Below are 25,775 nucleotides of genomic sequence, written 5' to 3' on the forward strand. Positions count from 1 at the left end.
AGAAATGTCACTACATCTTCACACTGTGGTGTTGAAAGAAGATTTTCAAAACTTTTTTAGTGATACAAACGTTCTACTTTGTCGCAACCCATAAGTCAGAGAATATGGTCTCTCTGGCCGGAATTTTAATATGGAGGTGGGATGGGAGCAGGGGTGGGGGCTAGAAAACGGTCATGAAACCTAGGAGAACAGGGGCGGGAGGGGCATCAGGGCTGGAAGGGGGGTCCGGGATGGCGTTCGGAGGCCATGTGGGGGGGAAATCGGAGTCCTCGTGGGGGACCTCCGATTGCGGGGGTGGGTGAGGCAGGGACGCTGGATCCAGGCACTTACCTCCTAGATCCAGCAGTCCTCGCCTTACTTTAGCTGGCGGGTTCCCCCGAGGCCTGTGAAACCCAACCAGCCAGAGTTAAATTTGAAATGGTAGTTAAATCTGAGGCATGCCAGCCTCATTATAATATTTAAATGGACAATCCGCTTCCTGGGAGCGGGTTGGTTACCCGCCCCTCCGCCGTTAAAACCAGAATTAGGCGGGTTGGGGTCGGGATTCAGATTTGTAACGCTTTAACCTCCCACCCAACCTGTTTTTGGGGTTAAAACCATCTCTGTTATTTCCCTCGGTTTCTCGTCTTCTGCTTCTGTCTCACTTTCTCTTTTCTGCTTTTTCCCCTTCATTCTTTTTCTTTTCTCTCTACCTTTCTCTCAGGTATTAAGTTGTGGAAGGTGTGGTGGGGAAAGTAACCCATCAATGGTTACAGGCTGCATTGCTGTGGGGATGGCAGGGAAATTGTGGCATTCGGTGACTCCCTTCCATTCTTCTTCCCCAATCACTTCTGCTTCTCCCCACCCCCTCACCACCATTGTGGCTCTTACCCATTCACTTTCCCTCTACCCTTTCCTACTACCCCCTCACTCCCATCTCTAACCCTATATTTATCCCTCTGAACTCCTGAGGCAACATGTGTATCCTCCCCCTTGATCCACTGTCATTCACTTCACCCTTAATACTGCACCCACTCCCCCTTATTCTCACTCGCTTCTCCAAGGGTAGATGGCAAGAAGCCTGAGCTCCCTTCACCCTCAACCTGCTTTCTTCAAAGTAACTGTGCTTGCTTTTAAAATTTCAACTTGTTCATTTAAAAAAAAAATCTAATTAGAATGAGGAAAAACACACTGGTCGTGGGTCCGCGTGCCTCTCTTTCTCTCTCTGTACCATAGGTGTTAGCTATTATTTTCTATTTCTCACAGCTGTAAGGAATTAGCAATTACTTTTTCTGACCATCAACAAAACACAGGCGAGATAAATATTTGACTTCATAAGTTAAATTCTTAAAAAAAAAACAACTGAATTAACATTAGACTGAAGAAAGAGACACACACTCTCTGACCCCAGTGTCTCAAGCCCTGATTTTAACTAGGGTCTCGTTCAGGGTGGGCAGACGGGAAATCCCTGTGGACAGCTGAGTGTGAGGGCTGGGCCATTTAAACTTCTAAGTCTCATTTGCATTGCTCGGTCTCCCGCCTGAAGCCAGCGGGAATGATGCAAGAGCCGGGGGCGGGTGCTCGACACCGTTGGGGTCTCAAGGGAATAGTCCACAGCGAGGCAGAGTCCAGAGCAATTGTGGTCAGTAAAGGGGGAAAAGGAGACCCAAGGTTTTCTTGTTGGGCCAGAAGGAGCACTCCTGCTCCTCCTGGGCCACAGGGAACCGTAAGAAAATATTAACGGGATTGAAGGCCGATAAATCCCCAGGGCCTGATAATCTACATCCTAGGGTACTTAAGGAAGTGGCCCTAGAAACAGTAGATGCATTGCTGGTCATCTTCCAAAATTCAACAGACTCTCGAACAATTCCCGTGGATTGGAGGGTAGCTAATGTTACCCCACTATTCAAAAAAGGTGGTAGAGAGAAAACGGGGAATTATAGACCGGTAAGCCTGACATCGGTAGTGGGGAAAATGCTAGAGTCCATTATAAAAGATGTAATAGCAGAGCACTTGGAAAACAGTGACCGGATCGGACAAAGTCAACATGGATTTACAAAAGGTAAATCGTGCTTGACTAATCTACTGGAATTTTTTGATGATGTAACTGGTAGAATAGATAAGGGAGAACCAGTGGATGTGGTGTATTTGGACTTTCAGAAGGCTTTCGATAAGGTCCCGCATAAGAGATTAGCGTGTAAAGTTAAGGCACATGGGATTGGGGGCAAGGTACTGACTTGGATAGAGAACTGGTTGGCAGACAGGAAGCAAAGAGTTGGAATAAACGGCTCTTTTTCCAAGTGGCAGGCAGTGACTAGTGGGGTACCGCAGGGATCGGTCCTAGGACCCCAGCTATTCACAATATATATATAAATGATCTAGACGAGGGAACTACATGTAATATCTCCAAGTTTGCAGACGACACAAAGCTGGGTGGGCGTGTGTGCTGTGAGGAGGATGCCGAGAAACTCCAGTATGATTTGGACAGGTTGGGTGATTGGGCAGAAGCATGGCAGATGCAGTATAATGTGGATAAATGCGAGGTTATCCACTTTGGTGGCAAAAACAGGAAGGCAGATTATTATCTGAACGGCAATAGATTGGGAGAAGGGGGAAGTGCAACGAGACCTGGGTGTCCTTGTGCACCAGTCGCTGAAGGTAAGTATGCAGGTGCAGCAGGCAGTTAAGAAGGCAAATGGTATGTTGGCCTTCGTAGCGAGAGGGTTCGAGTACAAGAACAAGGATGTCTTGCTGCAGTTGTACAGGGCCTTGGTGAGACCACACCTTGAGTATTGTGTGCAGTTTTGGTCGCCTTATCTGAGGAAGGATGTTCTTGCCATGAAGGGAGTGCAGCGAAGATTCACCAGACTGATACCTGGGATGGCAGGAATGACGTATGAGGAGATATTGGGTCGATTGGGCTTATACTCGCTAGAGTTTAGAAGAATGAGAGGAGATCTCATTGAAACTTATAAAATTCTAACAGGACTGGACAGACTGGATGCAGGAAGGATGTTCCTGATGGCCGGGGAGTCCAGAGCCAGGGGTCACAGTCTAAGGATACGGGGTAAGCCATTTAGGTCAGAGATGAGGAGGAATTTCTTCACCCAGAGAGTGGTGAACCTGTGGAATTCTCTACCACAGAAGGCAGTGGAGGCCAATACATTAAATATATTCAAGAAGGAGTTGGATATATTTCTTAAGGCTAAAGGGATCAAGAGATATGGGGAGAAGGCAGGGACAGGGTACTGAATTTGGATGATCAGCCATGATCTCATTGAATGGCAGAGCAGGCTCGAAGGGCCGAATGGCCTACTCCTGCTCTATCTTCTATGTTTCTAAAAAGAACACTTACTTGTCCCTCCTTATTGATGGTGATTGCCACCAGTTTTGGCTGGCAGACTCAGCCCCATGCAGTCTTCCCGATCCCTGGAGTTAAAAATCATGTCATAGTGTAAGTAACGCCATCAGGCCGCAACTTTAATTAGGCCCCTGCCTGGGGCGAGCAGCCTCCACGATGCTGGAGTCCCAGCAATCAAAATGATATGGGCAGGAACATGGTGTGAACCCCCCACCATTTTAACTACCCCGTTTGTGCTGGGTGGGCATGGTTAAAATCTCGGCTTCTCTCTCTCCACCCCTCAACATAATATACTTTCTGAAGTTTACAGAACACAAAACAGAAACTACATCAGGATATAAACAATACACTGTTATTTTTTCACTCTCGCACACATCCACACACACTCTCTGTTTTAGAAAAATGCAATTTTATCTGAATAAAATGTCTGAAATTTGTCCTCTACCTTTTCTTCAAAATAATTGTGAAAAACAACTAAACAAAAGCTGCTAGAATCTAAAGGAAAATATTCAATCCGTACAGCTAACTGAATGATACTGATGCATCTTAGAAAATTAAGTACACTGCGCATGCTCAGGGTGCACAATCCATGTACAGCGCACAGTTCTGTGCAAAAATATCTAGGAACAGCAGCACCAAAATGAAGTTTTTTTGAAATTCTACACACTGCATTCCACACTTTACCTGCACATCTGACCCAATCCATTAAAAAAAGTCTGCCTTCTGTAGGTAAATACAAAGCTACCATCATTATTTATTTATATATTAAAATGACCATTGTGAACAATAATGCTGAAATTAATACATTTACAAAGCTCTACATATTATACTTGGTATTAGTGTTGTAGCATAGCAAACTCATAAAATTCTTTCATTATTTACAGATCGGGAGAATTCACTTATTTGCAGGTCAGAGAAATTCATCAGTTATTTATAGGTCAGGGTCGGGTGAATTAATTCATTCCTTACAGGTCAGAAAAAATCATTAATTATTTACAGGTTACAATTGGGAAAATTCATTAGCTATTTCTAAGTTGTCCTCCTATTACCAATGGACTGCCAATGGTGGAATCAAATATATTTATATGCTTCTGTACTTTTTATTTAATATTTCTGTTGCAGTACATAAAAGAATGAGGGAAGTAATAAAATTATTGTCATAGTAACAAAAATATCTGGCAGTGTCTCAATTACTGTGCAGCTTCTGGTGAAGGGAGCTGGTAGACACAATTAGGAAGGCCAAGCTGGAAGTAGATCAAAGTCACAGGGAAGAGTCAGTGCTAAGTATTTGTAAGTTTGAAAAAATGTGAATAAAGCAAGTTTTAGTAATAACAGATGTGATGCAAATGGAAAATGACAGCAAAGGCAATTCTGGAAGTATATGTGAAATATATTGCAAATACTGTATATATATTTATATATTCAGTTATGTACCATAAAATATAAGTACATGAATGAATATATAAATATATGTGTTGATGACTTAGAAACATAACATAGAAACATAGAAGATAGGAGTAGGCCATTCGGCCCTTCGAGCCTGCTCCGCCATTCAACGAGATCATGGCTGATCATCCAAACCCTAGCACCCGGTCCCTACACCGACAGCCATCCCACCCAAGCCCTATCCCCGTAACCCCGTAACCCCACGTATTTAATCCCCCCTAACACTAAGGGCCAATTTTTTTTTTTTATCATGGCCAATCAACCTAACCCGCACATCTTTGGACTGTGGGAGGAAACCGGAGCACCCGGAGAAAACCCACGCAAACACGGGGAGAATGTGCAAACTCCACACAGACAGTCACCAGAGGCCGGATTTGAACCCGGGTCCCTGGCGCTGTGAGGCAACAGTGCTAACCACTATGACTGAGTGTAACGTATCCAGGTTTGCTGATGATACAAAGTTAGGTGGGAAAGTAAGCTGTGAGGAGGACACAAAGGGGGAGAAATTCGGTATCGCCCCATTTGGGGCGCAATTATCGTCCGGTGCAAAGTTTAGCACCTGGTGCTATTTATCGCCTCCGACTGCACATTTGGCTTCTATCGCCCCTGGAGGTGATTGGAGCGTTAAGGTGCTAACGCCGAGGAGCGAGACGCTACCTCAGAGCGCTGGCGAAGCTCATGTGATGTCAGTCAGCAATGGAACACAGGCAGACTGGCGCCGGCCAGTTCTTAAAGGGGAGGGTCGATCTTGCTCTCCATCCACACCCTGCTCATTGCAGCCTTGAATCTCGGCCTGGAGAGACCTGTACATCAAATCTGCTGGAAAGGACTATGGAGAGGCCCAGGGAAAGAGCTCAGAGTGCAGCCCCCAAGTCTCTTCTCAATCGATGCAAGGAAGATCAAATCAAAATGAACCTGCAAAGTGGCATAGTGGTTAGCACTGTTGCCTCACAGCGCCAGGGACCCGGGTTCAAATCCGGCCTCGGGTGACTGTCTGTGTGGAGTTTGCACATTCTCCCCGTGTTTGCGTGGGTTTCCTCCGGGTGCTCCGGTTTCCTCCCACAGTCCAAAGATGTGCGGGTTAGGTTGATTGGCCATGATAAAAAAAAAAAATTTAAATTGACCCTTAGTGTTAGGGGGGATTAAATACGTGGGGTTACGGGGATAGGGCTTGGGTGGGATGGCTGTCGGTGTAGGGACCAGGTGTTAGGGTTTGGATGATCAGCCATGATCTCGTTGAATGGCGGAGCAGGCTCGAAGGGCCGAATGGCCTACTCCTGCTCCTATCTTCTATGTTTCTATGCTGCTCAGTACCCAAAACTCCTTCACACAGCGTTGAATCTCTCCAGAAGTCTCTCTCTCTCTCTCAGAATGCGTGGTGCAAAAATGTCGCAGACAAAAAAAGGCAGGAAGTGGTCGCCTTTAAATAGCGCTCCCCCAGTCTCTTCCCGACTGCAAAACGTTCCCCTCAACCTGTCTTTGCTAGTGGCAGGCAGAAAGGCAGGGGGCGCCACTCAATATCCGGTCTGGGGCGCCACCGGGGCGTTGCACGCTCAACTGACATCATGATCTACAGGTGCAGGAGGTCGTGGTGCTAGTGTTTAGCGCCGCCGCAAAATGTCTGGTCAATTTCGCAAGCGGCGCAAACATCGCTGTGCCCGGGCGCTAGTTGCTTTGCACCCCATTAGCGCCCTCTTAGGGTGCTAACGGGAGGCGCAAAGCAACCAAATTTTTCCCCCAAAGAGGCTACAGAGAGATATAGACAGGTTGACTGAGTGGGCAAGAACATGGCAAATGGAATACAATGTGGAGAAGTGTGAAGTTATCCACTTTGGTTGGAAAAACAAAAAACAGCAGAATATTTTTTGAATGGTGAGAGACTGGGAAATGTTTGCACTCAGAGGGACCTGGGTGTCCTTGTACATAAATCACAGAAAGTTAACAAGCAGGTACAGCAAGCAATTAGGAAAGCAAATGGTATGTTAGCTTTTCTTACAAAGGGATTACAGTGTAAGAGTAAAGAAGTTTTACTATAATTCTACAGGGCATTGGTGAGGCCATACCTGGAGTACTGTGTACAGTTCTGGTCTCCTTACCTAAGGAAAGACATACTTGCCTTAGAGGGAGTGCAGCGAAGGTTCACTAGGCTGGTTCCTGGGATGAGGGGATTGCCTTATGAGGAGAGATTGAGTAGACTAGGCCTATATTCCTTAGAGTTTAGAAGAATGAAAGGTGATCTAATTGAAACATATAAAATTCTTAAGGGGCTTGACAGGGTTAATGCTGGGAAAATGTTTTCCCTGGCTGGGGAATCTAGAACACGGGGTCACAGTCTCAGAATAAGGGGTAGGCCATTTAGGAGAAATTTCTTCACTCAAAGGGTTGTGAATCTTTGGAATTCTCTACCCCAGAGAGCTGTGGATGCTCAGTCGTTGAGTATATTCAAGACAGAAGTCGATACATTTTTGATAATTAAGGGAATCAAGGGATATGGGGATAGTGCAGGAAGGTGGAGTTGAGGTAGAAGATCAGCCATGATCTTGATGAATGGCAGAGCAGGCTCAAAGGGCCAAATGGCCTACTCCTGCTCCTATTTCTTATGTTCTTATAGTGTATAAATTATACATTCTTGTAGGTTACATTAAAAAAAAAATTGTTCTCAGTATGTGGGTGACATTTATAGCCCATCCCTAGTTCCATTGAGAAGGTGGTGGTACATCTTATCCTTGAACCGGTGCAGTCCTCATGGTGATGGTGTGCCCACAATGATGTTAGGTAGGTTTTCTGAGCCACAAACCTGGATAGTGGCTTTTGCCCTGGTGCAATGTAAGGATTTTACTGAACAGCTGGTGTACGATCACAGCTGCAACTGTTACACTCGTTCAAACAATAAACTCAATATTGCAGTATTTAAGGTGAGTCATTATTGTATTTATATGTAAACTTTACATTAACATAACGATCTTAAAAAGCAAAAAGGAGAACACTTACAATAACGTAATAAATTATAATTGTGCTTATCTGGTGGGGAAGGTTAAAGAGAATGGTTTATAGATTGGCAATTATTATGATGGCAAAGATTTCTGTATGAAATGTTATATAAATTGAGTTACAAGTATTTTGCTCTCTTTGTATACATTGTACCTCCAAACATGAAACAAGTTGTCCAGTTGACAACATTGTCGTCCATAAGAAGACTGCGCAAACTGTTCTGATCTTTGGAAAACACTGTAAGTGTAGGTTCAACTGGATTGCACCTTTCTTCCTACACAGTAGAGAACAAAAGCAAGTCAAAATTATGATTAATTCATCTGATAAACTAAAGGGACAATCCTTCTTCAAAAATCTAATTGTTTTAAAAAACATGGCAACTTCTAAGTTTTAATTTTAATAATATATAGTAGAGCCCCTCACCTCACCTATTCAGCTGTCTTGATAAGTATAGTACAGGGTGGCAGTTTATGTGACAACATAGTAACTGTGTGGACGTTGTTTAAGGACAGATCAGGCCTGACTGCAATATCTTCCAGGGTTGAATAGGCTCTCAACACTCACTAGGCTTGGATAGGAAGGATGGACACTTAAGCAAGGCACCTTTGCCCGTGGAACCATAGCCCAAAAGAGAATCACATCTTCAGTGGAGGAGCAGAGAAAAGGATGAGAGAGATAGCTAGAGCTAAACAGGAAGAGCCAGAAGTATAGAACTGATTGAAAACAAAGAGGCGGAACACACAGCAAAATAGGCGAGAGAAAGAATTGGGTTATAGGCATAACTAGTTTGCTTTGGGTCAGGTAAACTGTAAAACATGGCGGAGTTATGAACATGTAATGGATTACTAGGCAGCTCTATCAATAAAGCCAAGGATCCCATATGCTTTTTTAACAGCTTTATCAACTTGTCTTGCCACGTTCAAATATTTGTGTCCATACACCCCCAGGTCTCTCTGTTCCTGCATTCCCTTTAAAATTGTACCATTTAGTCCATATTGCCTCTCCTCATTCTTTATACCAAAATGTATTACTACACGCTTCTGTGTGTTAAATTTCATCTGCCATGTATCTGCCCATTTCACCAGTCTGTCTATGACCTCCTGAAGTCTGTTACTATCCTCCTCACTGTTTACTACATTTCCAAGTTTCATCTGCAAACTTTGAAATTATGGCCTGTATACCCAAGTCCAGGTCATTAATATATATCAAAAAGAGCAGTGGTCCTAATACCAAACCTTGGGGAACATCACTGCATACCTCCCTCCAGTCTGAAAAACTAATCATTCACCACTACTGCTTTATGACCCTTAACCAATTTTGTATCCATGCTGCCACTGTCCCTTTAATCCCATGGGCTTTAATTTTGCTAACATTATTATGTGGTACTTTGTCAAATGCCTTTTGAAAGTCTATATACACACCATCAACTGCACTACCCTCATTAGCCCTCTCTGTTACTTCATCAAAGAATTACATCTATTCATATAGATTTTTAGCTAGCCAATGTATTTTAAATGTAACTTTAAGCTGCACCGTGAAAACATCTCGTAAACTTGCATTTATACAGCGTCATTAACATAGTAAAACATCCCAAGGTGCTTCACAGGACCGTTCTCAAACAAAATTTGACACCAAGCCACATAAGGAGATATTAGGGCAGGTGAGCAAAAGTTTGGTCAAAGAGGTAGGTTTTAAGGAGCATCTTAAAGGAGGAGAGAGAGGTCGAGAGACAGAGAGGTTTAGGGAGGGAATTCCAGAGCTTAGGGCCCAGGCAGCTGAAGGCACGGCTGCCAATGGTGGAGCACAGAGTGTCGGGGCTGCCCAAGAGGCCAGAATTGGAGGAGCGCGGAGATCTAAGAAGGTTGTAGGGCTGGAGGAGGTTACAGAGATAGGATGAGGTGAGGCCATGGAGGGATTTGAAATCAAAGATGAAAATTTTAAAATGGAGGCGTTGCCGGACCAGCAGCCAATGTGATGGATGAACAGGACTTGGTGCAAGCTAGGTACGGCCAGCAGAGTTTTGGATGAGCTGAAGTTTATGGAGGGTGGAAGATGGGAGGCCGGCCAGGAGAGCATTGGAATAGCTGAGTCTAGACGTAACAAAGGCATGGAGGAGGGTTTCAGCAGCAGATGAGCTGAGGCGGGGTGGAGTCGGGCAATGTTACGGAGGTGGAAGTAGGTTGGTGATGGAGCAGATATGGGGTTAGAAGTTAATCTCAGTCAAATAGGACACCAAGGTTGCCAACAGTCTGGTTCAGCCTCAGACAGTGACTAAGGAGAGGGATGGAGTCGGTGGTTAGGGAACAGAATTTGTGGAGGGGACGAAAGACAATGGGCTCGATTTTAACTCGGGTGTGGGGTGTGGGCTGTTGTCGTGTTATCCGAATTTCGTGTTTCCCACACGAATCTAAATTGATGTGGGACATTGATGCAATTTTAACTCAATTGGCCAACATGTGGGAAGCCTTTGCAAAGGGGTTTTTCATGACTGAAAGTCCCCTCCGATGACGTCATCATTGCTGCTGCATTTAAGGTCTACAGCAAGCTTTGCTTCTTCTGCAGGCTTCCAAGCTTCCTCCATTTGGTGTCAGAGGGACCTGCAGGAAAGATGACAAGCAGGAAGGCAAGAGCAGCTCCTCGATTTGACGAGGCGGCACTGCAGGCATTGTTGGATGGGGCTAGGGCCAACAGGGAGGTCCTGTTCCCTTCATCAGGGAGGAAGAGGCCTCCCACTCAGACCAAGGCTGTGTGGATGCAGGTGGCTGAGGAGGTCAACTCCTTGGGAGTCACCCGCAGAACCTGGATACAGTGCAGGAAAAGATTTCATGACCTTCAGCGCACTGGAAAAGTGAGTATGAATTTCCCATCACCCTCAATCTGATCCCCATTGCCCTTCCTCACCAGCACTCAGCTTTAGCAATCTCTTCCTCCACATCCCACTTGACACTGACATCCATGCACCCTTACCCATTCCCTCTCTCTCTATGCTCACATTCACATAACTATTCCACCATGCAGCCCTCACACTCCCTATCACTCTGATGCTTTGAACACAACTGACAACACACAGGGAGGGCCCTTGGTCTTGCAACCTCACTCCATCTTTGTCTCCTAAGTATCTATGCTATGCAATCTCTACACTCACTCCTTCATTCTCACTCAATCTCCACTTGTCTCCCTCATTGCAGGAAAAGAGAGCTCACAACAAAAGAGAGCGAGCCAGGACAGGAGGAGGACCGCCCTCATTAGCTCAGCTCACCCCCTGGGAGGAGGCCGTCCTGGAAATCATCGGCATAGAGGATGATTCGCGCATGGGGGACGGAGACGGGTGCAACATAGCAAGCTGGTGACAGAAGTTTCCCATCTCTCTCTTTGACATTGCATGAGTCGCTGATAATGATTGTGATATACCTATCAATTCCTCCAATAAAAGGCGAAGAGTTACGAAGGTGACTAAAGGTTTTTATTGACTAAATAACAGAGCCCACTCTCGTGGGTGATCCGATCCAGCAGGAGGAATACCAGCCAGTCGCTCACCTTTATACCTGGCCTGGTGGGTGGAGCCAAGGCGGAGTCGGCAGTGGTCATCCCAGGTATAGCAGTGTGGCAAGAGGCGACCTCGTACCGTGATACAATAGTGGTCAGTGATACAGTTATAACGAACAGTGGTGAACAGTGCTAACTACTAACAGTGATACGATAGTGAACGTGGTTTACCACATTCACCCCTTGTTTAGAATTAAGTCCGGCGGGGTGAAGTGTACTACCAATTCTGGTAGGTCAGTCTGTCCGGAGGCTTCGTAAGCCTCTCCGATCGCCGCAGCGGTGGTGTTGCCTTATCCGGTGCTGGTGCCTTATCCGGTGTTGATGCTGGTGTTTGCGTGGTCGGCGAGGGCTCGTGGGGTTCCGGCATGTCGTCTACCTGGGCTGAGGTTGGGGGGAGTGGTGGCGGTGTTTCCGGATCGGCTGAGGGTGCGAGGTCTCGTAGGGAGACAGTGTCCTCCCGCCCGTCTGGGTACGCCACGTAGGCGTACTGGGGGTTGGCGTGCAGGAGGTTCACCCTCTCGACCAGGGGGTCCGTTTTATGGGCCCTCACGTGTTTCCGCAGCCAGACCGGCCCCGGGGCGGTCAGCCAGGTTGGTAGAGTGGTTCCCGTAGTCGACTTCCTGGGGAAAACGAACATTCGTTCATGGGGGGTGGTGTTAGTGGCCGTGCAAAGTAATGACCGGATGGAGTGCAGCGCTGTCGGGAGGACTTCTTGCCAGCGGGAGGTTGGGAGGCCCTTAGACTTTAAGGCTAAGAGGACGGCCTTCCATACCGTCGCGTTCTCTCTTTCCACCTGACCGTTACCTCTGGGGTTGTAGCTGGTGGTCCTGCTTGCTGCAATACCTCTCTCTAGGAGGAATTGCCGGAGTTCCTCGCTCATGAAGGAGGAGCCCCGGTCGCTGTGTATATAGTTCGGGAACCCGAACAAGGCGAAGAGGGCATTCAGGTACTTAATGACCGTGCTACTGGTCATGTCGGGGCAGGGGAAGGCAAAGGGGAAACGGGAGTACTCATCAACGATGTTGAGGAAGTACACATTACGGTCAGAGGACGGGAGGGGCCCCTTAAAGTCGATGCTCAGGCGCTCGAAGGGGCGGGTGGCCTTGATCAGGCTTGCTCGGTCCGGCCTATAGAAGTGCGGTTTGCACTCCGCACAGGTCTGGCAGTTCCTGGTCATGGTCCTGACCTCCTCGATGGAGTAGGTCAGGTTGCGGGCCTTAATGAAATGGTAGAGTCTGGTGACTCCGGGGTGGCAGAGCTCGTCGTGGAGGGTCTGAAGCCTATCGATATGCGCGCTGGCGCATGTCATTCGTGAAAGGGCATCAGGGGATTCGTTCAGCTTGCCTGGCCGGTACAAGATCTCATAATCGTAGGTGGAGAGCTCGATTCTCCATCTCAAAATCTTGTCATTCTTGATTTTGCCCTTCAGCTTGTTATTAAACATGAAAGCCACCGAACGCTGGTCGGTGAGGAGGGTAAATCGTTTGCCTGCCAGGTAGTGCCTCCAGCGCCGTACTGCCTCCACGATCGCCTGGGCCTCTTTCTCGACCGACGAATGTCGGATCTCGGGGCCCTGTAGGGTCCTTGAGAAGAAGGCCACTGGCCTCCCCTCCTGGTTTAGGGTGGCGGCTAAGGCGAAGTCGGATGCGTCGCTCTCCACCTGGAAGGGGATGGACTCGTCCACTGCGTGCATCGTGGCCTTGGCTATGTCTCCCTTAATGAGGGAGAAGGCCACGCACGCCTCCTCCGTGAGGGGGAAGGAAGTGGCTTTCAGGAGGGGTCTGGCTTTGTCCGCGTAATTGGGTACCCATTGGGCATAGTAGGCGAAAAGCCCCAGGGTTCTCCTAAGTGCTTTAGGGCAGTGGGGGAGGGGTAGCTCCATGAGGGGGCGCATTCTTTCTGGGTCGGGGCCGATGATTCCGTTCTCCACTACGCAGCCGAGGATGGCAAGGCGCGTGGTGTTAAACACGCATTTCTCCTTATTGTAGGTGAGGTTCAGCCGTTGGGCCGTACGGAGGAATTTCTCCAGATTCGCGTCATGTTCCTGCCGGTCGCGGCCGCAGATAGTGACGTTATCTAGGTAGGGGAATGTAGCCTGCAGTTCGTTCTGGTCAACCATCTGGTCCATCTCCCTTTGGAAGACCGAGACCCCATTAGTGACACCGAAGGGGACCCTAAGGAAGTGGTATAGGCGCCCATTCGCCTCGAAGGCGGTATACTGGCGGTCCTCAGGGTGGATAGGGAGTTGGTGGTAGGCCGACTTCAGGTCGATGGTCGAGAATACTTTATACTGTGCAATCTGATTGACCATGTCAGATATGCGGGGGAGGGGGTATGCGTCCAGCTGGGTATATCTGTTTATGGTCTGGCTGTAGTCGATGACCAGGCGGTTTTTATCGCCGGTCTTTACGACTACGACCTGGGCACGCCAGGGGCTGCTGCTCCCCTCGATAATGCCCTCTTTCAGGAGGCGCCGCACCTCAGAGCTAATGAAGGCTCTGTCCCCGGCGCTATACCGCCTGCTCTTGGTAGCGACGGGTTTGCAGTCAGGGGTAAGGTTAGCAAACAGAGAGGGTGGCGGGACCTTGAGGGTGGAGAGGCTGCAGGTGTTACGCGGTGGGCGGTTTAACGTTTGCTGGTTGTTGACTGTGAGTGGGGGGAGGGGTCCACCGTATGCTAGGGTTACGCTTTGGAGGTGGGATTGGAAGTCCAGCCCTAGTAGGACGGCAGCGCAGAGATGGGGGAGGACGAGGAGTTTAAAGTTTTTATACTCCGTGCCCTTAACCGACAGGGTCACGACACAGTAGCCGCTGATGTCCGTGGCGTGGGACCTCGATGCCATCGAGATTCGGCTGCGCGTTGGTAGGACAGAGAGGGAGTAGTGGCTCACCGTGTCTGGGTGGATGAAGCTCTCCGTGCTTCCGCTGTCGAACAGGCAGGTCGTGGCGTGGCCGTTCACTTTGATGTCCATCATTGACTTGGACAGATGGTGCGGGCGGGCTTGGTCCAGGGTGACGGAAGCTAGTGTGTAGCTGAGCGAGTCGTTGTCATCTGCGGGCGAGGCGGTCGGGCGTGGTGAGTAAAATGGCGTCTCCCACGAGGTAGGGCAAAATGACGGAGAAGATGGCTGCCCCCGTAGCTCACATGAGGCACTATTGGGGTCGGTTGCCTTAATCAAAGATGGCCGCCCCCATGACTCATGTGTGGGGATGCTGGCCTCAGTTGCCCTAAACAAAGATGGCCACCCCCATAGTTCGCATGCGGCACTGCTGGCCTCTGAGGATCCGCTCCTGCAGGCCTTGGAGAAGTGGCCTTTCTTCAGGCAGGTTTTGCATATGGAGTTCTTGGCTGGGCAGCGCGACCTCGGGTGCTTCTCCTGGCCACAAAAAAAACAGCCGGCGGCCCGATCGCGGATGCCCGATGTCGGGGCCGGTGCCGGGGGTGGCGGGGCCGGTCGGGTCCGGGACGCCGACGCAGAGGTAGGTCCCGGGGGCGGCGCTGGGAAGGGTGCTGTGGTAGGGGTCGGGCCCGAGTCCCAGGGTCGCGAGCAGTACCTGGTGAATGCTTCCTGATCTTGGTGGGCCACTTCCAGGGAGATAGCGAGGGCGTCAGCTTTTTCCATGCTGAGGTCTTTAGCTTCCAGCAGTCTTTGCCGTGAGTACTCGGACCGTAGGCCTTTCAGGAATGCGTCGCGGATATTATCTTCAGTATTTTCGGCTGCCGACACCGATTTAAAGTCACAGTTCCTGGCGAGTGCATATAGCGCCTGTGAGAATTCGGCTACTGATTCTCCTGGCTGTTGCGGCCGTGATCTTAGGAGGTGCCTAGCGTACATGTAGTTTACCGGGGTCCGGTACTTCTGTTTCAGCAGGTTGATGGCGGTCTCGTAGGTAGTCATGTCCTCGATGAGAGTGTATACTCTCGGGCTCAGTTGTGCCTGCAGGACACTTAGTTTGGATGCCTGAGGGACGCTGGATTCTCTCGGGTATGATTCGAAGCAGACCAGCCAGTGTTTAAAGTCTGCGGCTGAGTTTGCTGCTCGTGGGTTCAGGTCCAGGTACGGTGGTCTGAGGGCTCGCAGCCAAGCTGGCTGGTGTGGCTGTGCTCCTGGGAGCTGCGCTGGTGGCTCCTCCGCCGGTTGTGACTCGTTGTCGGACATCATTAAATTTAGTCAATAAAATTGATATACCTATCAATTCCTCCAATAAAAGGCGAAGAGTTACGAAGGTGACTAAAGGTTTTTATTGACTAAATAACAGAGCCCACTCTCGTGGGTGATCCGATCCAGCAGGAGGAATACCAGCCAGTCGCTCACCTTTATACCTGGCCTGGTGGGTGGAGCCAAGGCGGAGTCGGCAGTGGTCATCCCAGGTATAGCAGTGTGGCAAGAGGCGACCTCGTACCGTGATACAATAGTGGTCAGTGATACAGTTATAACGAACAGTGGTGAACAGTGCTAACTACTAACAGTGATACGATAGTGAACGTGGTTTACCACAGATTGTGAAGCTGTAACAGATGAACTATGTGCATGTAGCCTTTGCATCACATCTCTGACTCTTTCCTTTACTCCCCCACAGGACCATCACAAGCATCCGTCCCCCCTAGCCAGGAAGAAGAGGCTGAGAAGCCAGACTCCTCAGAGGAAGCTGCAACCTCTGAGGGCGCAGCGTCAGCAGAATTCAGCGCACCCAGCACCAGCGCAGACACTCACACCTCGGTGGGACCTTCAGGACATAGAGTAGTGTTGTCACCTGGTGTATCACAGCACACAAGTGAGCATCAGCAGATTGTGGAGATAGGGACAGCAGTGGAGAGTCCTAGTCGGAGGGCGCAGGACTCTGCCAGCTCGGCTCAGCAGCATGTCGACCCTCTGCCTCTGGGTCCATCCATAAAATCAGAGGTGATGGAACTCCAGGCACAGATGCAGCAGTCTCTGGCAGGTTTTGTCTCTAGGGTCGCTGCGAGTGTGGAGCGAATGGAGGAGTTCATAGCGAACATGAGCAGAGCCTTTGTGGAGTCATTGGCGCATGAATATATCAACACAGAAAGGATAACTACCTCTGTGGAAACGATTGCTACCTCCGTGGTAAGGCTGGCTACCATACAGGAGAGGATGGCTACGGTAGAGGAGAGGAGGGCTACGGCCATGAAGGAGCTTAGTTGCCAGGGTATGGAAAACATGGTCATTGTTCAGAATAGAATGACATCTCTTGAGGAGCGATGGGCATCTATTGAACAGAGAAACCAGACCTTCATGGAAGTCCTTCTGAGTAGGACTGCCATTGCAGATACGGGTCCCCATGGCCCCCCTGATGTGCAGCAAGGTGCTCTCCAGCCACTTGCAGGCGCGGAGGGGGACCTGACCCATGAGAGGGAGGTTGGTGGCAGACCTCAAGGAAGTGAGGGTTCCTCTCCAAGCGCTCACACTTCCATGCCACTGCAGAGCCCTCGGTCAGAGCCCCACCGGAGTCCACACCCAAGTGGGATAGATGTCTCAACCCCTGCACAGCCGCAGGAGCAGCAGACTGTTGACGAGCCCTCACAGGCTCGCAACCCCAGAGGATGCCCGCCAAAGGTGTCGAGACAGGAGCAGCAGGAAAGTGAGCAAGGGGCCTCCACATCTGCTGAAGCCACAGGGGAACCACTATGTAGGAGCACGTGTAAGAGGAAGATAAAGCACAAATAGTCACAAGGGTAGTCACTTGGGTGAAATTTGATGTATTGTTAGAAAAAGCCATCAGATTAATAATGTTAATAAAAAATCTGATGGCTACTGCTGTAGTTGTGGCGTGTGTCATTTCGCGAATGGGACTTTCACATTGAGGGCTTAGGATTACTTGCAATTGCCAGTATGCTGGTCAAATAGCTAGGAATCCGCAGGGTCTTGGCCATTGTCGATGCTCAGGTAAGAAGCTGCAAGGCAAAAGTGTTTGATTAACTAAGCTAAGCAAATCTGGCCAAGATGAGTGCGTTCCTTGCATCCCGGGCAGCAATGTTCTTGCGTAATGCTGCCGCTGGTTGATGGGCCTCTGCAGGATGTTCGTTCTCGCTCTCCTCCTCCTCCTCCTCATCTGAGGAGGATATGTGAGGAGCCACTTGGTCCTCAGGAATCTGCAAGCCACGATGCTGTGCCATGTTGTAAAGTGCACAGCAAACCACGACGATTCTGGAGACCCTGGCTGCTGAGTACTGCAGGGCTCCACCTGATCTATCCAGGCATCTGAAGCGCATCTTTAGCAAACCGATGGTTTGTTCGATAATGGATCTGGTGGAAATGTGGCTGGAGTTGTAGCGCTCCTCAGCTTCGTTGGCTGGCTTCCTCAACGGCGTCAGCAGCCACGTCCTCAGGGGATAGCCCTTGTCTCCAAGTAGCCATCCGTTAAGTTGGTCTGGCGGACTGAATAGCGGAGGCACGTTAGACTGGCGCAGTATGAAGGGGTCATGGCAACTGCCAGGGTACATGGCACAAACATGCAAAATCTCCTTCTTGTGGTCACACACCAGCTGAACGTTGAGGGAGTGGAAGCCCTTGCGGTTAACAAAAATACCTGAATTATGATGGGGTGCCCTAAGGGCCACATGTGTGCAGTCAACGACGCCCTGTACCCTTGGAAAGCCTGCCAGATGAGCTAATCCAACCGCTCGCGCCGTGACACTTGCCCTCCTTGCGCGAGGGCAAACAGGGCATTGGTTACCTGCGTGATGCAAGTGTGTGCGGCCGCCTGGGAGATGCCGCTGATGTCTGCTGCTGATCCCTGGAATGAGCCTGAGGCAAAAAATTTGAGTGCGGTGGTGACTTTGACGGCCACTGGTAATGCTTGTCCACCTGGTCCTCTGGGCAGCAAGTCTTGCTGTAGCATTGTGCAGATGTCAGTCACTACCTCTCGCGAAAGTCGGAGCCGCCTTTGGCACTGCTGCTCAGAAATGTTGAGATAGGTGACCCTGCGTCTGTAGACCCTGTTTGGGGGGTATCTCATGCGCCGACGGGCTTCCATGCGCTGGCCTCTTCTGGCCTGTGCAGCCTCAGGTGGGTGAGCAGCAGCCTGGCGCTCCTACTGCTGCTGCTGTTGCTGGTGCTGCTGTTGTTCCTGGTTCTGCTGCTGCCGCGGCTGGTGCTCGAGCTCCTCTAATGCCCAGATGGGAAGGAAATAAATGGCTCCCATGCTTCTGGTATATGCCTGTGTTGAGGAAGCGCTGAGTGAAGGTGGCGAGAGGGGTTTCCCAGGAGGCCACACTGGAGATGGGTGTGAGGCTCCAACCTTCCACAGGTGTGGTTAAGCCTTGTAAAAGTTGCCCCAGACCTGAGACCACTAAGTCCTGCAAATGATGGCTGATCAAATCTCCTCTTTGGTTGACCTGCAGTTGATAGTCAGCAATCCAATAGTGCTCCCACCAGGTTTCACATTCGTGATTCCCACCAGGCATGTTTTACGTGGGAAAAGGGTTAAAGTTGCAAGGGCCTGTTAAAATAGGATTATAGAGGCCATTCAGTGGTTATTAAGGGCCTTAAAGACCAGTCCCGCCTGTTGGATGCGGGACTGAGTCGGGACCATCAGACATGCCAGAGTTAAAATTGCTCGGAGTCGGGAACCAGGCGGGGGGGTCCCGCCCACCAGTTTTTGCGATTTTAACCCCCCGCGCGCCTCCAAGCCCGACTCCATGGCTCAATGAAAATCGAGCCCAATGACTTTGGTCTTCCCAATATTTAGTTGGAGGAAATTTCTGCTCATCCAGTACTAGATGTCGGACAAGCAGCATGACAATCAGAGCCAGTGGAGGGGTCGAGAGAGGTGGTGGTGAGGTAGATCTGGGTGTCGTCAGCATACATGTGGAAACTGATGCTGTTTTATCGGATGATATCGCTGAGGAGCAGCATGTAGATGAGAAAGAGGAGGGGGCCAAGGATAGATCCTTGGGGGACTCCAGAGGTAATGGTGTAGGAGTGGGAAGAAAAGCCATTATCTGGCTACGACTGGATAGATAGGAATGGAACCAGGTGAAGGCTGTCCCATCCAGCTGGACGATGGTGAAGAGGCGTTGGAGGAGGATGGTGTAGTTAACGGTGTCAAAGGCTGCAGGCAGGTCGAGAAAGGTGAGGAGAGATAGTTTACCTCGGGTACAGTCACATAGGGTGTCATTTGTGACTCTGATAAAAGGCATTTCAGTGCTGTAGCAGGGCAGAAACCTAATTGAAGGGATTCAAACATGGAATTGTGGGAAAGGTGGACACGGGTATTGGAGGCGACAACACATTCAAGGAGTTTAGAGAAAAAAGGGAGGTTGGAGATGGGGTGGTAGTTTGCAAGGACAGTGGGGTCAAAGATAGGTTTTTTTTAAAAGAAAATTATAAAATGTATTTTCAAAATGGTGAGAAGCCGGGAACTGTGAAGGAGCGGAATGATTTAGAGGTCCAAGTACAGAAACCACTAAACGCTAGTGGGCAGGCACAAAAATAATTTAAAAGGCTAATGGAATGTTGGCCTTTATCTCGAGGGGGGCTGGAATACAAAGGGGTGGAAGTTATGTTACAGTTATATAAAACTCTGGTTAGATCCCATTTAGAACCGTGTTCAGTTCTGGACACCGCACCTGAGGAAGGATATACTGGCCTTGGAGGGGGTGCAGCGCAGATTCATCAGAATGACACCGGGGCTAAAAGGGTTAAATTATCAGGTTGCGTGGACTAGGCTTGTAATCCCTTGAATATAGAAGGTTAAGGGGTGATCTAATTGAGGTGTTTAAGATGATTAAAGGATGTGATATGGTAGATAGCGAGAAACTATTTCCTCTGATGGGGAGAGTCCAGAACAAGGGGGCATAACCTTAAAATCAGAGCTAAGCAGTTCAAGGGTGATGTCAGGACGCACTTCTTCACATAAAGGGTAGTGGAAATCTGCAACTTTCTCCGCCAAAAATCCATTGAGGTTAGGTAATTGGAAATGTCAAAACTGAGATTGATAGGTTCTTAAAAGGCAAGAATATTAAGAGTTGCGGAGCCTAGGCGGATATGTGGAGTTAAGATTCACATCAGCCATGATCTAATTAAATTGTGGAAAGGCTTGAGGGCTGAATGGCCTACTCCTGTTCCTATGTTCCTTTAAAAGGGAATTAGTTACTTAAAAAAGAGTAAATAAAGGTTATGGGGAGCGAACAGTGGAATGGGATTAGACTACGTCACTCTTGTGGAGAAAACACCAGTGCAGACTTGATCAGCTGAATAGCATGTTTCTGCACTGTAACATTCTACGACCTGTTGAGAAAGAACTGAGGTTTCACTTCAAAGAAGCTGGCTTTTATGTCAAAGGAAATGAAGGGTAAATCTGGGCAGCAGCCCTAGGGTGTTCACTTCACTGAGTTTAACTGTTTATCTTCTACATCACGGAGAAAGAACTCCATCAGGAAATGCAGCTCCACATAAGAATGATTAGAAGACTCTGTTAAAGGATTCTAAGAATTCAAACACGTGTTATTTTTATTTCAGAAACAGGTTGAAGTATTGGCGTGTGCTAAATGTTGTCATTCTGTTTCTCAGTTTATTTATCTAGCTTCTGAGTAAATACATTTCCTGTAATAAATGTAATTTGTAGTTTTAGCCTGAAGTCTGACAGCATAGTAGTTTTCTGGTAATCAGTGATCAGAAGTGTGTAACAGGCATCCCATATAAATTCCCTTACATAACTCCACATTACAAGGGTATACTATTAGCACTGGGGCATACAACTCTCATTCACAGTTTGTTTTAAATTGCAAGTTTTGGTTCATAGGGAATGCATGTTCACCAATGGAAACTGCAATCTGCCATGGACATAAATAAAAAGACTTGGGAAAAGGCCAAAATCATACCACTAGGTCTGCTCCTTTTACTGTTAATTGCATATTATATTACTTCATCTTGTTCTTTACTGGTAATAAAATGCATAACTTTCTTAAAGGACATTTGCATACCTTTTTACATGGTCGACATATTACAGCACTGAAGTCAGGCCAAGAGTCAACAACAACTTCCAGGTCATGTATCTTGCCTTTGTTGATGTTTAAAATAGTTCCATAAGTCTAGAACAATAAAACACAGCACCTTTTACAGCAATGAAGTCTGCAGAATTGGTCTCACTCTGCATTACGAAATAACTCAATGAAGACAGCTCATAATGTGGACACATCTAACAGCCTCTCTTCTAGCAGAAGGGTGTATAGAGTACGATCCTGGTCAATTATAAAAGACAGAAAAAAGATCACTGTCACCAGTTATAAAAGCTTTATTATCAAAGGCATTGTCTGTATAATCTGAACTATAGAGATGATATAAATTTAACAATTTCAATTATTTTCAGAATCTCCATGCTCTACTAAACTATCAAGTAACTCTGCGAGGTAAGCTGAGACCTTGGTGATGCAATCGATTGATGGGGCAACCAAAATACAAGAAAATCCTATATTTATGAAGGGAGAACATGTCCAGGGAACTACAGATCAGTCAGCTTAACATCAGTGGTAGGAAAAATAATGGATTCCCTACTAAAGGAGAAAACAGAAGAACATCTAGAAACCAAAAATATAATAATGAATAGTCAGCATGGATTTCAAAAGGGAAAGTCTTGCTTGACCAACCTCATTGAATTTTTTGAAGAGGTAAGAGAGAGAATAGACAAGGGTAATGCAGCAGATGTAATGTATCTAGAGTTTCAAAAGGCCTTCAATAAGGTACCACATAATAGACTGATGAATAAGATCAGAGAATGCGGAGTCAGGGGACAAGTAGCAGAATGGATAGCTTGCTGGCTTCAAGACAGAAAGCAGAGAGTAGGGGTAAAGGGTAGTTATTCAGAGTGGCAGAAGGTGGGCAGTGGTGTTCCACAAGGATCAGTACTGGGATCACTGTTGTTCACAATTTATATTAACAATTTAGACTTTGGAATCAAAAACACAATTTCTGAATTTGCAGATGACACCAAATTGGGGGAGGGGGATAGTTAATACTGAGGAGGACTCCAACAAATTACAGGAAGACTTGCAGAATGGGCATATAATTGGCAAATTAAATTCAACACAGATAAATGTGAGGTATTACATTTGGTAGGAAGAATGGATTCACAATATATATCAATGATTTGGATGAGGGAACCAAATGCAGTATTTCCAAGTTTGCTGACGACATGAAACTAGGAGGGATTGTGAGTTGTGAGGAGGATGCAAAGAGGCTTCAAGGCGATTTAGACAAGTTGAGCGAGTGGGCAAATACATGGCAGATGCAGTATAACGTGGATAAATGTGAAGTTATCCACTTCGGTAGGAAAAACAGAAAGGCAGAGTATTATTTCAATGGTGATAGATTGGGAAATGTTGATGTACAGAGGGACCTGGGTGTCCTTGTACACCAGTCACTGAAAGCAAATATGCAGGTGCAGCAAGCAGTTAGGAAGGCAAATGGTATGTCAGCTTTCATTGCAAGAGGATTTGAGTACAGGAGCAAGGATGTCTTACTACCATTATACAGGGCCTTAGTGAGACCACACCTGGAGTACTGTGTGCAGTTCTGGTCTCCTTACCCAAGAAAGAATATACTTGCCATAAAGGGAAGGCAGTGAAGGTTCACCAGACTGATTCCTGGGATGGCAGGACTGTCGTATGAGGAGAGATTGGGTCAACTAGGCCTGTATTCACTAGCGTTTAGAAGATCTCATTGAAACGTATAACATTCTGACAGGGCTAGACAGACTGGATGCAGGAAGGATGTTTCCCCTGGCTGGGGGGTCTAGAACGAGGGGTCACAGTCTCAGGATACGAGGTAGGACATTTAGGACTGAGATGAGGAGAAACTTCTTCACTCAGAGGATGGTGAACCTGTGGAATTCTCTACCACAGAAGGCTGTGGAGGCCAAGTCACTGAATATATTTAAGAAGGAGATAGATAGATTTCTAGACGCAAAAGGCATCAAGGGTTATGGGGAGAGAGCGGGAATAAGGTATTGAGATAGAGGATCAGCCATGATCATATTGAATGGCGGAGCAGGCTCGAAGGGCCGAATGGCCTACTCCTGCTCCTATTTTTCTATGTTCTATGTTTCTAAGAATAGGGAGGTTACTTATTACTTGGAGGTTGCGATTCTGGGTGGGGTAGAGGAGCAAAGGGATCTCGGAGTACAAATACACGAATCACTAAAAGTAGCGACACAGGTTAACAAGGCCATAAAAAAGCAAACCAGGCACTAGGGTTTATTTCTAGAGGGATAGAATTGAAAAGTAGTGAAATTATGTTAAACTTGTATTGAACCTTGGTTAGACCACACTTGGGAGTACTGCGCACAATTCTGGTCGCCATATTGTAAAAAGAATATAGAGGCACTGGAGAGGGTGCAGAGAAGATTTACAAGGATGATACCAGAAATGTGAGGGTATACATATCAGGAAAGGATGAACAGGCTGGGTCTCTTTTTGCTTGAAAAAAGGCTGATGGGTGACCTAATTGAGGTCTTTAAAATTATGAAAGGTTCTGATAGAGTAGATACAGAGAGAGAGTTTCCAATTGTGCGGAAGAGCATAATTAGAGGCCATCAGTATAAGATAGTCACCAAGATATCAAGTAGGGAATTTAGAAGAAACTTCTTTACCCAGAGAGTGGTAAGAATGTGGAAATCGCTACCACAGGGAGTAGTTGAGGCAAGTAGTATAGATGCATTTAAGGGGAGGCTAGATAAGCATATGAGGAAGAAGGGAATAGAGAGTTATGCTGACAGTTAGATGAGGAAAGACGGGAGGAGGCTCCAGTGGAGCATAAACGCCAGCATAGACTGGTTGGGCCGAATGGCCTGTTTCTGTGCCGCATATCCTATCCAATGTAATGAATGAGTATGAATGAATCTCTCTGACTTTGTTTAGGACTTGGTTTACCTGGAGGCTCAATCTAACCCCCAGGTCAGGGCTCAGCTGCTGGGTTGGTTCAGCTTCTTATACCGCATTGATATTGCAGCCCAGTCTCCGAAGGTGGTGCAAAGTGGAGTGTGTGGGCTAGATTTTGCCGGCGCTCAGAATACGGGTCTGCTATCAAAATAGCAAAGATTGACAGCGGGTAAAAAAATTGTGTAACACTGTTAGTTTATGTGAGATATGTATGACAAGATGACCTTATGGAAGATTTGCTGTGATGTCTGACTTTACCAACAAACACAACAAAATCGCAGATATTCGGAGCACCGCATGACTGTGTAGTTGGAGAAAACAAATTGCACTGCCTAATTGCAAAGGAATTATAAGTGATGGTGCAGCAAATATGACAGCTAGAAATAGCAGAGTTGAGAAGAATATCTGAGGCAGCTGGTAATGATGATGTTTGGAATCACTGTTTCATTCAACGCAAAGCTTTGGCGTCAAAGGGTATTCCCCTTGATCTTATGGCAGTACTGAAAACGTATGAAGAGAGATTGGGTCGATTGGGCTTATATTCCCTAAAGTTTAGAAGAATGAGAGGGGATCTCATCGAAACTTATAAAATTCTAACAGGACTAGACAGACTAGATGCAGGAAGGCTGTTCCCGATGGCGGGGGAGTCCAGAACCAGGGGTCACAGTCTAAGGATAAGGGGTAAGCCATTTAGGACTGAGATGAGGAGGAATTTCTTCACCCAGAGAGTGGTGAACCTGTGGAATTCTCTACCACAGAAGACAGTTGAGGCCAATTCATTAAATATATTCAAGAAGGGGTTAGATATATTTCTTAAGGCTAAGGGGATCAAGGAATATGGGGAGAAAGCAAGGACAGGGTACTGAATTTGGATGATCAGCCATGATCGCAATGAATGGCGGAGCAGGCTCGAGGGGCCGAATGGCCTACTCCTGCTCCTATCTTCTATGTTTCTATGTTAATTTCATTAAAGGAAGCTCACTGAACAGCAGACTTTTTGAAGTGTTAAGCTCAGAAAAGGGAGCAGATCATACTCATTTACTGTGTCACACTGAAGTATGGTGGCAGTCACGGGGCAGGGTGCTTACAAGGGTGTACGACCTCAGGAAAGAGCTTCACATTTTTCTGGTAGAGAAACAGTCTGATTTGGCAAATTTGTTTTACGATGACAATTGGTTAATGAAGTGGTCATGTCTAGCTGACATTTTCTTCATTTTAAACAAACTGAATTTGAAGTTACAAGGAAGAGGCAATGATTTGTTTCGACATTGTGAACTGATACAAGCATTCCAAAAGTCATTACTACTGTGGCAAGCACGACTGAGAAGTAATCGCCCGAGCCGGCTACATGTTCCCAACACTGTTACAACACATTGAGGAGAACAGCATCAATGAAGAAAAAGTGAATGAAATGAAATGTGCCATACAGTTACATCTCGCTGCTCTGTCTGACAATTTTAGTTGCTACTTCCCTGCAGTGGGGTTTGAAAATTTGAAGGAAAAGCATTGGGTGAAAGATCCTCTTGCTTTTGAAAATCCTGAATCCATAATT

General features: G+C 47.5%; 1 protein-coding gene across 3 annotated transcripts in view; it reads right to left on the minus strand.

Annotated features, from left to right (window-relative positions):
• Positions 1-25,775, minus strand: part of LOC147121244 (glycine N-acyltransferase-like protein 3) — a 67,849-nt gene that overhangs the window by 28,673 nt on the left and 13,401 nt on the right. For 2 of the 3 annotated variants that reach the window (XM_085981456.1, XM_085981457.1), the window contains exons 3-4: positions 21,272-21,379; positions 7,931-8,051 (exon numbers count right to left, since the gene is read on the minus strand). In XM_085981456.1, the coding sequence (XP_085837582.1) occupies positions 7,931-8,051; positions 21,272-21,379 (229 nt within the window). The remainder of the gene's footprint in view (positions 1-7,930; positions 8,052-21,271; positions 21,380-25,775) is intronic. The other variant, XM_085981458.1, reaches the window with a different exon arrangement.

The sequence above is a fragment of the Somniosus microcephalus genome, chromosome 3, assembly GCF_052327205.1.
Source record: "Somniosus microcephalus isolate GS21.2 chromosome 3, FLI_Smic_1.0, whole genome shotgun sequence".
Taxonomy (NCBI): domain Eukaryota; kingdom Metazoa; phylum Chordata; class Chondrichthyes; order Squaliformes; family Somniosidae; genus Somniosus; species Somniosus microcephalus.